Below are 13,760 nucleotides of genomic sequence, written 5' to 3' on the forward strand. Positions count from 1 at the left end.
ATTCCCTCCTTAGTTATCCAGAGTTTCACTTCGGTCCAGGGCTCGCAGATCCATTGATGTGCGTGCTCCAGATATTGACTCTCGGGGAAGACATCTCCGCAATTAATGGCTTGCTCGTTTCTATCCCGACTCTCGGAAAAGGCTCCTTCCTCCACGAGTGTGGCTGTTTCTGCAAGCTCGTTTAAAGATGGAAGAACCCACTTGAACGCCACAAATTTGAGCCCTTGACTTCCAAGGGGAGTGTTCGAGGCAATCCTGTTTCCTTAGTTGGATCTTGCTGGGGAGTGAAAACTTCATTAGATGACCAGGCAAAGTCAGCACGATCGACCATGGTGCCAAAGGGCATCGGCAAACAAGTCGGGGAGAATTTCAAGTCGAGACGACGGTCACCGGAGTCACGGCCAAATTGAGCCACAGCTGATTCGTCGATAAGCCCATGGTCACTGACCACTGACATAGAATGCCCTTGTTTGTGTGGCCAAATGGAGAATTGCACCTCCGAAGCGGCGCTCGGTCCGGGGTCCCCGGTACTTTGGACTGAGAAAATGTCATCGACTCGCTTCGAGGCTCCACGAATCGCGACTCCGGTCGAGAAATCGGTGCGCACAACTTAACGCGGGGTGCGGGGAGTTTCCCCGCCCTTCTCGAGCCCCCGAAATTCGTACGCGATGTGATCGTCGGGCCAGTGACCTAACTCCTTCTTTGTTCTGTCTGTCGTCTTTGCTCGCATCGTTCATGAGTCGTCCTTTGCTGAGTGAGAATCTGCCACGAACAGCTTCCCCAACTTCCTTGCTTACCCGAAGCATGGATAGAGTCTGGTCCGACTTCAATTTCAATTTGCCCGCCTCGCTCCTCGCCGACGATGGCATCTTCAATGGCCCGACCAAAGAGGCCTTCGAGACGGCACGACGCAAAAGGAGGCGCCCAACCTCCGATCAAGATATGTTCCTGGCCTGCAACGCCTGCAGGCAGAAGAAGGTCAAGGTAGGGCACCAGTCTCGCATTGTCTCCATTGTCCTGGACTAAATATCTGGAATGGGGTTACGAGTAGTGTCAAAGAGACAGCCGAAGCCCTTGTACCCGTTGCGTGAAACTGGGGTTGTCCTGTTCCGTGCCGGAGGAGGATGGAAGGAAATTGTATGTTGTGCCTTGACCCGGCGCCCCTTCCCACCGTCAGAGCTTTCCTTTGGCTTGACGGACCGCTTTCGCTAAGCAAAGAGCCCGACATGTAGCAATTCAACCCGGAATTACACCACGAAGCTGGAACGCCGCGTCCTGCAGCTGGAAGCGGAGCTGCGCAAGCACGGCTTGGACGTCCCTCCCAGCAGCGAACCAGCAGGCGAGCCCACCGATGTATCATCCCAGTTGTCGGACTCCACGCGCCATGAATCCCTCAACTCTTCTCGAGGAGGCATCCAGTCCAGGAGGTCTTCTACCAATCTAATTGGCAGGCTTTGTCGGGCTGAGCCACGGATCAGTACAGACCGAGCAGGTCGGCTGCATTTCTACGGGCCCTCTTCCAGCCTCCACACCGCCGAGAGTATATCTTCTTGGTTTTCATGTAGCGAGACGCTGGGAGGGGTGCCGCAAAACAATGCCCGCGAGCTGCCATGTAAGCTCCAGAATCACCTCCTCGACCATTATTGGAAGTACCAGCATGGAGTCATCCAATTGGTTAACCGACAAGCCTTTTTGAGCGACATGGAAGCCGGTCGTTGCCGGTACTACAGCAAGGCTTTGCTCTACGCCATATTGGCCTCGGCCGCCAGGGTGTCAGATTACCCGGAGATCAGGGCTCTGGTGGTGCCGGCCGAGGTTGAGACACACAGCTACCGTTGTGAAGAGCCTTATCTGTTCCGGAAAGCCACCACTCTGGTGGAAGAGGAGCTACAGAATGATGCAAGCGTGACCACTGTGCAGGCTCTGGGCCTGTTGAGCGTAATTTGTGTTTCTTACTCGGGTTCGGACGTGAGAGGATGGATGGACTCAGGTACGCACGACCGCAAATATGCTCAGACACTCAGTATTGAGAAATCGACTTAGGTCGCGCCATCCGTCTCGCTTTCGAATTCGGCCTCAACCACGAGCTCTCCAAGGTGCGAGAGGACAGCTGCACCCAGATGGACTCGGAAGTTCGTAGAACTGCATTCTGGGGCTGTTTCACCTTGGATCAGTATGTTTACCGGGCTTGGCCCTCGGTTTTGACGTCGTATATATTGACCCTCGTAATCACAGGTTGTGGTCGACATACCTTGGGCGACCTCATCTGATAAGCCTCGACGATGTCACGCAAAGTCGTCCTGCAGCATCACCGGGCGAGCACAAGTGGGACGATATCATTGCTGGTGCTTGGGCTGGCCTGAGTGAACTCCTCGAGCGCATATGCGATTCCATGTATCCACAACTTCGACTCCGCGTTCCGCCGCTTGCTAATTTGGTCTACACAGAAATCGAAAACTTCCGTCGAACATGCTCCTGCAACAAGACGCGCGCAAGTGGCTGTCAGCGCTACATCCGAGCCTTCATTACGCTCCAGAGTCGCCACCCGCTGTTCACGTGTTACAGTAGGTTATCCTCCACGAATAGCGTATCTTGTTCGAGGCCAAGTGCTCTCTTCCTTGAGAAGCTATGGAGATGGCCGTCTTTACTATCTGTCGCTGACTCTGCTGACTTGGGAGCCAAGTCTCCATTATCACAGTGCCTGCATGCTGGAAAGGCTCTCAGAAGCTCGTTTCGGGGCAGCGATCCCAGATATTTCCCCGGAGACGGTTACTGCCCGCTCGACCTGCATCAGTCACGCCCTACGGGTCGCAGCCATCACCAAAGACTATAGAACTCATCACGGAAGTGCGCGGACCATGATAGGTAACTCAATCTCCGGCATCATCGTCGCAGTGTTGGTTTTGATAGCGAACTGGATGGACAGAGGGGAGAGCGATGCGGGCGAGTGCCTCGAACTCGTCGATTCGTGTGTCCGCAGCGTGCAAGAGATGCAAGTCTCCTTCGCCTGCGCGCGGACCCTGTCCAAGCAGGTGCTCTATCTAATGCGCCGATATAACTTTCCTTCGCTCCCTTCACAAAGCCGGACCACGTGGAACGAGGCTGACAACAGTCTCTTGTCTCAATTGAGTCAATCGCTCCCAATCTTCTCTTCGGAGCCAGGTTCTGTGATATCTCATGAGCACGACCTCGACCTGTTTCCTGCAATGTTTGAACACGGAGGGTTTGAGATGTCGATGCCATGGACCATGTCACCCGAAGTGATGGGTCTCTTATAGATGCATTTAAGTACCTTTGCCTTAATGAGGGCCCCAAGCAAATTAATAATAGCCTCGGGAACTCGACCTTTACGAGCTGGAACTGCCCTCAAGTGGTAGTGTCCCGTCGCGGAATACATTTTCCATCCCTCTCTAGGTTTCGCCGGTTGTTTAAGACGACTACTTAGCTATCAGAGCTGCTTCCTGTCTGGCCTAACGGGGTCAGGCTTCCTTCAGTCACGGTTCCTTTAACAGATAAGCTAGGTCCAGTAGACGTAAGGTATAAGCAGTCAGTAACTGAAGAATAGTATGGTAAAGTAGATATCATAAGTTTGGAAGACGTGAGTGGTAGGGTCCTCAAAGTGTTGATTTCCATGTAAGAGAGCTCGTCTTGCCCTGCTATTTAAATGCATATTTGGTAGGTGCACCAGTTCCTAACTCGGTTTATGGATATAACGGCATCGCCAAAAGAGTCTACGGAAACTTCCGATTCGAACTGATACAAAATTCTGGGGACTGCGTCTACAATGCAGAGACACCAGAAATGATTGTTGAAAACCGCAGTCTAGCAATCATACAGCCATGGATTCGCTTGCCATGCCGGGGAACCTTTGGCGATCGTGACTATTAGTCGACTAGGGAGAATTCGACGAGTCAGAGCCGGAGTAGAACCAGTCCGGGCAACGTTGTCCATAGGCATATAGATGAAATTCCCGTCCAATACGCCAACCTGGTGGAGGGGCATATTCTATAGCTTTTCTTTGAAATGACGATATTTCGCTGGCCATATGCCCTGCTTACCGGGTGACAGGATTCCATTCGGATCTACCGTATCCTACCAGACTGGTGAGCAACTACTAGATGCGGTGGTCTTCTGGTTCACGAACCTTCAGTCTCTCCACAAATCTCCGGTATGCGTGATCGTTGAAGTCGTACGCGTCCGCAACCAGATCTAGAAGCTTGGTCAGACATGGTCCTTGGAATGGTGCAATGCTTTCATACCCATGTAGTTAATGTGGGACCGATACTTGCTGAAACCTCTTTGTCGACCTTCTCTGTACAGGTCCCGGAAAATTGCATCCACGGTTTTCCGATGGCTGGGGTTTGCCTTATCGAAGACCATCATGTTGACAAAAATGAGGTGTCGTTCATGCATAAAAAAGTCGCAGAAGAGGTCGAACCCTCGGCCTTCACAGATATTGCGAGCCGTTTTCACCCACTCAAGCACCATTTTGCCATCAGAGGGAATGATGGGAGAATAGTCCGCATGGGCACCTATGCCGGCCTTTTCTTTTGGCAATCTGTATCTCACCATTGGTAGGCTCCACAGGCTGGGAACTCCGACGAAGAAGCCACCATGGGGATCCGGGATCGAGTTTGCATCTAGAAGCTTGTCGTCTCCCCCAGAGAAGAGGTGACCTTGAAGACGGTACTCTGCGCCAGGCACCTTTTGTCCTATTATCCTCTTCAATTCGTCAAAGTGGGATTGGACCACCGCCTTTGCACCATACAGGCCAAATTTGACGTTCCAGTATCCGAACCCTAGTTCTTTTTGAAGTTCCCGGAGGCGCCAGTCTGGAATAGGGCCTTCTTCTGGCCACAACTCAGCACGTTTTCCCGTCATACCCAACCATTCCACAATATTCGAGACGTATACTGTGTTAGGTAACAGGCCATCTCTGCGTAATGATCCGAATATATCAACAATGATTTCGACGTCTTCAAAATTAGGCATGTCAAACGTGCAGGACATGTAGGCTTGTGGTTGCGGATGAAGCCAGATCCCCATCTTAGTGACGATTCCCAGATTGCTCTGCAGAAACAAGCCTTCGATAGACGGACCAAAACTGAACTTGGAGAGGTGTGCTGATGGGGAGTTGGATATCGCAAACTGGCCCGTCCGCACAAGGTCGCCGTCAGCAAGCATGACCTCCATTCCACTGATGTGCTGATGGTGTGTTGCCGTCGGTGTGAAACCGGTACCGCGGTCCACGGTCTGTAAGACGATGAGTATTTCTGCCAGTCAATATGAGTGCATCGCTTACGTTCCCGACCACGCTTCCCCATCCCAGTGAAGGAACACTTGGCCAGACTCCCAGCTTGTGCTCGACACAGTAGAGGTACAGGTCTGTAAAGGTAACTCCCGGCTCGACCACCGCATAAGAGAACTTGTCGTTGACCTCAATAATCTTGTTCATGCGATGCAGGTCGAGTGCGACGGACCCATTAAGCCTTGGCGCTGGTCCTCCATATCTGCGGGTCTCAGTTTCTGGACTCCTTCTTTCAGTTCACACACTCACCCCAAATTCTTCCCTCGCGAGAAGGTCCAAACAGGAATACCAAATTTGTTGGCGACTTTCAAGACTGCCTGGAGCTCATCGATTGAACAAGGACTGAATGTTCAGTGAGAGCTGCATTCGCTTTCCCATGGCGACACTCACCATACCGCCGCACTCGGCATTTTCCTTTTGCCTTCATCCTCCCACAATTCATAGGGATCTACATACTCTTCCAGCGCCTGTCCTTTGAAGACATTGTCCTTCCCGACCGCTTCTCCGAACTCGGCAACCGCACAATCAAACTGTTGCTGATTGACACCAGGTGGAAGGACATCCTCGAGGGGGCATAGAAGAGTATGCGAAAAGAGGTTGCGGTGATTTTGTTGATATTCCGGATCGTTGTATCGGATTGGAAATTTGGCGTCTCCCGAACCCATGGCTGATTCACGGTAGAAGTCAGTACACGATGATGTTCGACCTCTGTGCCGCATCGCAAAGTCATCTCCCGTTGCCTTTTGAATATCTACCACTGATTGACTGCAGGGGTATACTTGCTCCAAATGGGGCCCTCCAAGTCACTCCCTGAGATCTTCAACCCCACATTCGCCTATTGGAGACAGGGCATTGCTGCTCCTTCAGATCTCACTCCACTTCCCCAAACGCTTTTGGCGGAGTACTTTCCAGGCTTTGCTAGTGGGGCCCGGTGGAGGTGAAGATGTGGTAGCGCTGAATGAATCAGTTACTCTGAATGCACGGATTCTAGGAAGGCACAAATCCACCTAGGTATATACACGGTTGGGGAGCTTGTCAAGTTCAACCTGAATTAGGCACGATAAGAACTTTTCATAGGAGTGCTTAGCAGAGAGTACTGATTGTCGTCCAGAGACCATCCCAGATCCTGCCGCCATTTTCTCCTCCTACCATGGCAGCATGGCTGCTCTGTCTGCTTCAATTACACCTTGCCAACATTCTCCACAAGAGTCTCGACCCCATGGGTGCTTTTCGTCTCCCCATCATGGGTTATGGCCGGCTCACCTCCAACCTTCTGATGGACGAGCTCGGTCACTCCGAACAAGTCATCCATCTGTTCCAGAGACATCCCTATCAATGGGTTAGATGGGTAGAGTCTTTTCTACTTCTCCCGTGTACGCACCTTTAGTGTCTGGAACAAAGAACCACACAAACACAAATGAACAGAGGCAGCAGACGCTGAAGAATATGTAGGTTCTGCATCCACACGTCAGCGACCGGGTAATATTGGTGGGCTTCCTTCGATGCTTTGACAATGGACTCACCCATATCCATTACTACCCATGTTCACCAACATATTTGGCACGGCTCTTGCAATGACAAAGTTCCAGAGCCACTGGGAGGATGCAGCGATGGACACGTTCATAGAGCGCAGTCGTGCACTGGGAATTTCTGACACATATATCCAGGGTGTCGCCCCCCATCCCATTTGGAAGAAGACTGCAAACAAGTAGATGCAGACAAGGGCAAAGTATCCTGCACCCGAGATCGGCACACCAGGTTTGGGCGGCGAGATGCGAACGTAGAGCCCAATGTACATCATGTCGCAGGCAATGGCAATGGCAGTCCAAAGGAGAGATCGTCGTCGCCCCAGCGAATCGGCAAAGAATATCAGATAGGTCGCACACGAGCACATCTTCACAATTCCGTAAATGCCGGTCGCCAGAAGGCTCACTGAAGTCCCTGTGATCCCTATGTTCTTGAAGATTGTGGGTGCTAGAAAACAACCAGTCAGATCTTAACACGACCAACCAGCCATAAGCCCATGGGCCTCACCGTAATAATTGATCGCATTGGAACCGGTCAAATTCTGGAACATCATGAGGACAAAGCTGATCAAGGCTCGTTTCCGGTTGCCTGGTATCGTCCACATCTCACGTTGTAGAGCTCGCCAGCCTGCGCCGTTGATCAATAAGCGTTCGCGCTCAAGTTGGATGGCAATGTCTTGAAACTCGCTCTGCAAATAGGGATGGTCCTCGGGAAGATTCCGAACCAAAGATAGGACCTTTTTGGCCTTTTCCCATTCGTCCTGCTTGGCGAGATGGCGAGGGGATTCATTCATGAAGAACATGCCAACGATCAAAAGGATTGCCGGTATTCCTTGTGTTGCTAGAGGAACGATGTAGGAGCTGGAGCCGGTAAGGTGGAGTTCGGCACCATAGTCGATCCAAAATGCAAGCATCACACCGAAAGTGTTGAAGAACTGAAAGGTTCCAGTAAGCGCACCCCGGAGAGCCCGAGGAGCGTTCTCGGAGACATAAAGAGGAGCAATCATTGAGCATGCTCCTGCTCCGAGGCCAGCAATAAGCCTACAGGGTGGTCAGATGATGATATCTATCCGAGTGTCGTTGGTGTGAGACGTACCGAGCTGTATACATGCACCCTAGGTAACCCGAGGCGGCAAATTGCATGACAATTCCCACCAGGCCGATGAAGGCAGAACCCATCAGGGAAGCACGTCGTCCATATCGGTCGGCGAAAGGGTATGCAAGTAAAGCGCCGAATATGCACCCGAGCTGGAGGAACGAGACAATGTTGGCCGAGAGGGTTGCGGCATCGTTTTTGCTGAGGCCATCAAAATGATACTTCCTACGGCCTTGTCAATTGCTTTGTGCCCACGGAGGATTGAGCCAACTGACTTGGTAAAAGCAGGGAGAACGATGACACCGCCAATGATACCCGTGTCCATACCAAAGAGCATGCCGGACATACATGCCTGCGAAGAATGAAGTCAGTGCCTGCGCACTTCAGAATGTGGATTGTAAGAGAATGCAGCCTTGGGACTCGAATTTGATAAATGGCACATACTGTCAAGGTCAGCACGAAAGATCTCCATCCATAGATCTCGACGGGATCTTCCTTCATAGCGTCATTGCGAATGATCTTTTTAAGGATAGAAGCCATGCTGTCGGTGGTCTCGCAAATGCAAAGAGGTTGACGGATGAGCTCCTGCAAAACACAAGAAGTGACCCGGAGCGGGAATTGGACACTGGGAACCAATGTCAATATATTCCAAGTCTAGAACGATTCAAACCTGTGGGGGGACCGATGGAATGCATGAGACCTGCAGAGGGATTCCGTCGGCAATGCATTATACCCTCACACGGTAGGTAGTAGCAGACAACAACCATAACACCCGCCGGGGTTGTTCTCCGTTCATCCCCGGTCGTAAGATCATACCACAGGGAATCCGGGATGCTGCTGATCGGGTATCATCCTGGTCGTAATCCAACTCTGGATTTCGGGATTTGCTGATTGACGTGCGGCTGGAAAAGCAATGCCTTTTCCGACATTTTCAAAAGACGCGGATTTGTGTTTGGTTGGTGCGAATCAAAACTATTTCCCCCAGGGTGGATATCGACTGCAGCCGTTCTGGGGTCATGTCGGCCCGGACTCTAGGCCTGAATCGAGAATGACATGGATGGGAGTCGGTGGCAAGACCGTCTCTTCAAATGAATATACCATCTGGCAGCAATCCAGCAGCAGAACCTCACTGCTCTATCTATCCTCTCCCCCAAAGTTATTGATTCAGACATGTCTCTTTCCTCATTGAATCGAGGAAGTCTTCCCTAGCACCTTTCGGAGTAGTACCGCATCCCTTGGAACAAACGTTGCGCGGAAACGATGAGGCTGTGCGACCAGCTTGGATGGATCGGCGGTACCACGAACCGGGTCAAGGTCCACATCACCTTCAAGCCCAATTTTGAAGCAGCAAATAAGTCGCATAACAATGAGATAGAGCTCACGGTTGGCGAGCAAGAACCCAGCACACATACGATAGCCAACACCATATGTGAACAGAGGTGCATCTGGTTGTTCTAGCCAGCGACTTGGTCGGAAGACCTCAGGATCGTGCCATAATTTGGGATCTTCAGCGATTCTGTCAGCCGGGGGCATGAGATGGAAAGGAAAAGATGTCCTACCCATATTGCAGGCATGAGCATTTAAAAAGAAGGTTGTTCCCTTAGGAAAGTTCATGCCATCGTAAGTGATATCTTTGATAGAAGTCCGTGGCAAATTGAGTCTGAGGACGGTATACATCCTCAGCCCTTCCTTCACCAGCGCCACAATATAAGGGATCTTTTGGTCATCATTGGCGTCGCAAAGGGGACTTTCAGCACCATGCAGCTCTTGAATGGCTTCATAAGCAGCTTCTTGAATATCAGGGCGTTTAGCCAAAACCGCTATAAGCCAAGCAACGGCTGTAGTGACCGTGTCGAGACCGCCAGATATCATAGTCAGGTTTATGCTGGTGACTTCTTCTTCGTTGAGTCGGATATCCGGGTCATTAATGATCGTTTCTTGAATGCAGGGGCTCTGAATCCCCTTTTCCATACGGTCGAGAAGACCTCGATTCAGCTGATCGAGGTAGGCATCTTGTCGATGGCGTGTAGCTTTAGCTTTCATCACGGTTTGATTGAACGGTTTGAGCCTCAGGAGCGGAATATAATCTTGTAAGTTCCCAGTAACGCTCCTAAAACGGCTTACCTGGTCCTCCACTTCAATTACCTCGTTGAACAGCCTGTCATCGCGAGATTCCATCCGAATACCCCAGTTGGTAGTTAATGCTAGACTCAAGCTGAGACGTTGTGCACTTGGATAACAATCAAATGCCTTCTTGCCCCAGTGACCCTCGACAAGTAAGTCTTTGCAGAACTCCCTCGTTTCGAGGTCGAGGTGAGCGATGTATCTTTGGGCAGAAGGGCGATTAAGTGCTGCCGCTGTCACTTTCCGTCGTCTTTTCAGGCTGTCACTGTATGGAGTGGTACCAACAGTGGTTGCTGCGCCCGTGAGGACCTTTTCCTATATCAGCTCTCGGCTCATCCAAGACGACGTGCCTCGCGTACGTACTTTGTGAAAAGTATAAAACTCTGGTCTTGAGCTCAACGCGGAAGTGTGTTGACCAAAGAGGCCTCTTGCTGATTCCGCAGAGTTGACAACAATTATAGGCACATTTCCAAGTGACACTTGATATACGGATCCGTATCTCTTGGACCAGATCCGATACTGCTCTGCAGCATTCTTCCGAATGGACCACAGATTTCCTACAAGCGGCAGACCGACTGGTCCAGGTATACCGGGGAGTCTCACAGAGTAGCGGATCAATTCGTTGGTGACCAGGTATAACAACGGGACGAAGAGCGTCAAAACTGCAATGTAGTGGGCAGCTTGACCGACAGACAGGTCGCTGAAAGTTGGGAAGGAGATGCCAAGGGGGCCCATGTCGCTCTATACTGTGTCAAGGATCAATCTTACCTGCAGAGCTCATTGACGGAGCAATGCTAAGAAGACTGATGAAGTGGTGGTGGTAGGACTCAGCTCGTATCGAGAAGTGCTTGGAGTGCTATGGATTCGGTTGAGCAGCTTCTTTATTTGCAACTTAGGACTTCTGCTCCATCATCCAGCATTCATCTTAGCCGCTTCCAAGAATGATATGAGTCTGAGAATTCCCCTTGAACCGCGGAAAACTGCTCCAACGGAATATCGCCGTATGGGATTTGGTGAGAAATCCGAAGGTTGTTTTACCCCATTCGCCCCCAGGATACCAGGGCTAATTTCAATAGCAGGCTAAAGATTCATTCTCCGCCAACAAAAAGGTTTTCCGTGATCCTGGGAAAGTTTTTCATCACATATCCGCGTCGAGCCAATTCTTCCTCTGTGCAAATGAGCCTGCCCAAATGGACACTGAGAGATTACCGGGTCGATTCATGCTACCACCTGCCCCTTCGCTACAGAACCTGATCCCGGCTTCTGGAGTAAATGACGGTATGTCCCCCGCCTCCTACAGCTTTGAGATTGGCAGTACCGGTTTCAGTACCAACTTGCAGGAAGCGGCAATCTTTCTTGGTGACAAATGCAGGCCTGAGCACCAGAATTCCCGTGTGAGGCGAAGCTCAATGGGGTTGACGGGAAGCAGAAACGGCGGCAGTGCCAAGGCCAGAAGAACCAAGGTCAGCAGAGCATGCGATGCTTGCAAACAGTGAGCTGTCAACGGTCTTTACGTTGCCACATTTCGCTGCTGACACGCAAGGACAGAAAGAGGACACGCTGCTCGGGAGATCAACCATGTGTCCGTTGCAGACACCTACACCTTTCCTGTGGGTATTTTGCCAGCTACACCAGGGGTCGCCTACCCACAGTACCAACGGCTTCAGTGGCTGCTCAGGGTGAGGTCTGCCCTAGTTCACAGGATGAATTGGATGATATCCCTTCCATACTGAGTCGAGGCTCGATCATTTCAACACAGTCCCGTCAACATGTGGACAACTCCAATGAGCACTCTGGTTCTGGACACGCGGCACATGTCTCATCACGGAACTCGCCAGTTCCCAGTACGAATATTGGCGGCCAGTATCATGGGCCTTCTTCTCCAATTACCTTCCTGGAAAGAGCCTGGAAACGCATCCGGGAGAACCACGCCTCAAGCATATCAAAGACTCTGGAAAAGGAAATATCGGCTGAGGAGCCTCTTTTGGTGACCGACGGCAATGAAATGCGCCTCGCAGATGAGCGTTTCCGCATGCCGTCAAAGTCTCGGACCTATAACCTAGTCGAGAGATATTTTGAGATCGCCACGCCTTTCTTCCGGTTCCTCCACAAGGGTACAGTCACGAACCTGGTCAATACGCTGTATCAACAACCAAGTGAGCCACATACTGCTCACAGCACTATATCTCAAAGCCAAGTCACGCTCTTGTTAATGATTTTTGCGGTGGCTGCCTCCGATTGTGGCGCAGACGGCGTTTTCGGAGACTACAGACAAAGGTGCTTTCAAGTAACCGACTTTGTTATTGCCACATCGCTGACTCTTAGAGTGACGACAGTGAATTGCTCCTCGAGGCTGCGCAAAGACGCTTGCAGCGAGAACGTGGTGCACCAACTCTGGACTCGGTCCAGGCGAGGCTTGTCGAATGTCTGCACCTCTTATCCAGTCGACATGCAAACGAAGTCTACTGGAAATTCGGGGCCACGGTCGCATTAATCATCACCCTGGGCCTTCATCGCCGTAAGCGGCTAGGAGGCTACAGATCGGAAATCGGAGCCATCGAACATGAGTGTCGCAAGCGAGCATTTTGGGTCGCCTATGTTCTAGATCGGTATCTCAGCGTTATGGGTGGCCGTCCACGGACTCTCCAAGATTTTGATGCTGATCAGGACTTTCCAGCAAGAGTACATGATGATGAGTTGAAGTTTGAAGGCATTGAGCCCAGGGGAGGTCATTTTGACTGTGACATGGACGCACCCATCATGCATATCAAGTATCTCCTCCCTCAGCCTCGTTGTCGAGTGATGGAATTGCTAAATCTGAGTTCAGGCTTGCCCGGATCAGTGCCCAAAGCTCTGCCCAAGTATACCCTCTGCGGCGAATAGGTCAAGACGAAAGACTCTCACAAGCCCAACGTATATCTGCAGACCTGGCAGCATGGAAAGGGGAGCTGCCGCCATTCCTCGGTATGATTCCTGCCTCGAGTCTGATCCCCAAGTTTCAACGACAGTCAGTTACTCTTCTCCTGGCACACGCCCACGCCGCTATCCACGCCAACAGGCCATTTCTTTTGAACAATTTTGCAACCGCCTCGAACCCACCTCATTTGACGCAACAAGCCGTCCGCTATGTTCACGACTGCGTTGCCGCTGCTCGCAGCGTGGTGGATGTTCTGAAAAGTTTCGATGGTAATGGCATTGCTTTCCATTCCTGGTGGTTCACACAGTATATCTCGTTCTGTGCCGTGGCAGTCATCTACATCTACACGATACAGCAGCACCAGAAGTTAGTCTCCACCCCAGCAGCCTTTGCTTCGGACGAGACAGGTATTCAGTCATCGTTTCTCGCTTCTGGCAAGGAGAGAGACTGGTTCGCCATGGCAGAGAGCTGTCAGCAGAGGCTCGCAGCGGCTGCTAGGGAGAACTCACCAGGGACAAGGTATGCCATTGTTTTGGAGGAACTGCGGCAAGAAACATGCCGCCGTCTGTCGACGCATGGATCAGCCTATGGTGACGACTCCCACAGTGTCTCAACGGGGGTCGAACAAATCCCTTTGCAGGACGGAATACAAGATAGCTGGACTGAAGAAACGACCACAGATTTTACGCATATGTTCGATGATCTGGGCGCAGTAGATTGGATTGCGCACTTATATCACTTGGTAGGCCCACCTTCGGCTCTGATATCCAGCTTCATTTAATACGAACT

General features: G+C 51.4%; 5 protein-coding genes across 5 annotated transcripts; 2 read left to right on the plus strand and 3 right to left on the minus strand.

Annotated features, from left to right (window-relative positions):
* Positions 1–804: 804 nt before the first annotated feature.
* On the plus strand, positions 805–3,278 carry Z517_10085 (uncharacterized protein; the record flags this gene model as incomplete). Its single annotated transcript, XM_013423698.1, has 6 exons — positions 805–984; positions 1,282–1,990; positions 2,044–2,173; positions 2,236–2,394; positions 2,448–2,564; positions 2,684–3,278. 6 exons carry the CDS (start codon positions 805–807, stop codon positions 3,276–3,278), a joined length of 1,890 nt encoding a protein of 629 aa, XP_013279152.1.
* A 727-nt stretch (positions 3,279–4,005) lies between these two features.
* Z517_10086 (uncharacterized protein) lies at positions 4,006–5,973 on the minus strand (the record flags this gene model as incomplete). Its single annotated transcript, XM_013423699.1, has 6 exons — positions 4,006–4,092; positions 4,145–4,209; positions 4,260–5,253; positions 5,303–5,510; positions 5,558–5,650; positions 5,699–5,973. 6 exons carry the CDS (start codon positions 5,971–5,973, stop codon positions 4,006–4,008), a joined length of 1,722 nt encoding a protein of 573 aa, XP_013279153.1.
* Positions 5,974–6,488: 515 nt separating this feature from the next.
* On the minus strand, positions 6,489–8,470 carry Z517_10087 (uncharacterized protein; the record flags this gene model as incomplete). Its single annotated transcript, XM_013423700.1, has 7 exons — positions 6,489–6,637; positions 6,690–6,763; positions 6,832–7,282; positions 7,343–7,875; positions 7,931–8,155; positions 8,206–8,282; positions 8,375–8,470. 7 exons carry the CDS (start codon positions 8,468–8,470, stop codon positions 6,489–6,491), a joined length of 1,605 nt encoding a protein of 534 aa, XP_013279154.1.
* A 642-nt stretch (positions 8,471–9,112) lies between these two features.
* Z517_10088 (uncharacterized protein) lies at positions 9,113–10,789 on the minus strand (the record flags this gene model as incomplete). Its single annotated transcript, XM_013423701.1, has 2 exons — positions 9,113–10,363; positions 10,418–10,789. 2 exons carry the CDS (start codon positions 10,787–10,789, stop codon positions 9,113–9,115), a joined length of 1,623 nt encoding a protein of 540 aa, XP_013279155.1.
* A 455-nt stretch (positions 10,790–11,244) lies between these two features.
* Positions 11,245–13,752, plus strand: Z517_10089 (uncharacterized protein; the record flags this gene model as incomplete). The annotated part of the gene is made up of 5 exons (XM_013423702.1): positions 11,245–11,546; positions 11,598–11,733; positions 11,757–12,308; positions 12,380–12,825; positions 12,882–13,752. The coding sequence occupies 5 exons, from the start codon at positions 11,245–11,247 to the stop codon at positions 13,750–13,752; spliced, it is 2,307 nt and encodes a 768-aa protein (XP_013279156.1).
* Positions 13,753–13,760: the final 8 nt, after the last annotated feature.

This window comes from Fonsecaea pedrosoi (genome assembly GCF_000835455.1).
Source record: "Fonsecaea pedrosoi CBS 271.37 unplaced genomic scaffold supercont1.7, whole genome shotgun sequence".
In the NCBI taxonomy this organism is placed as follows: domain Eukaryota; kingdom Fungi; phylum Ascomycota; class Eurotiomycetes; order Chaetothyriales; family Herpotrichiellaceae; genus Fonsecaea; species Fonsecaea pedrosoi.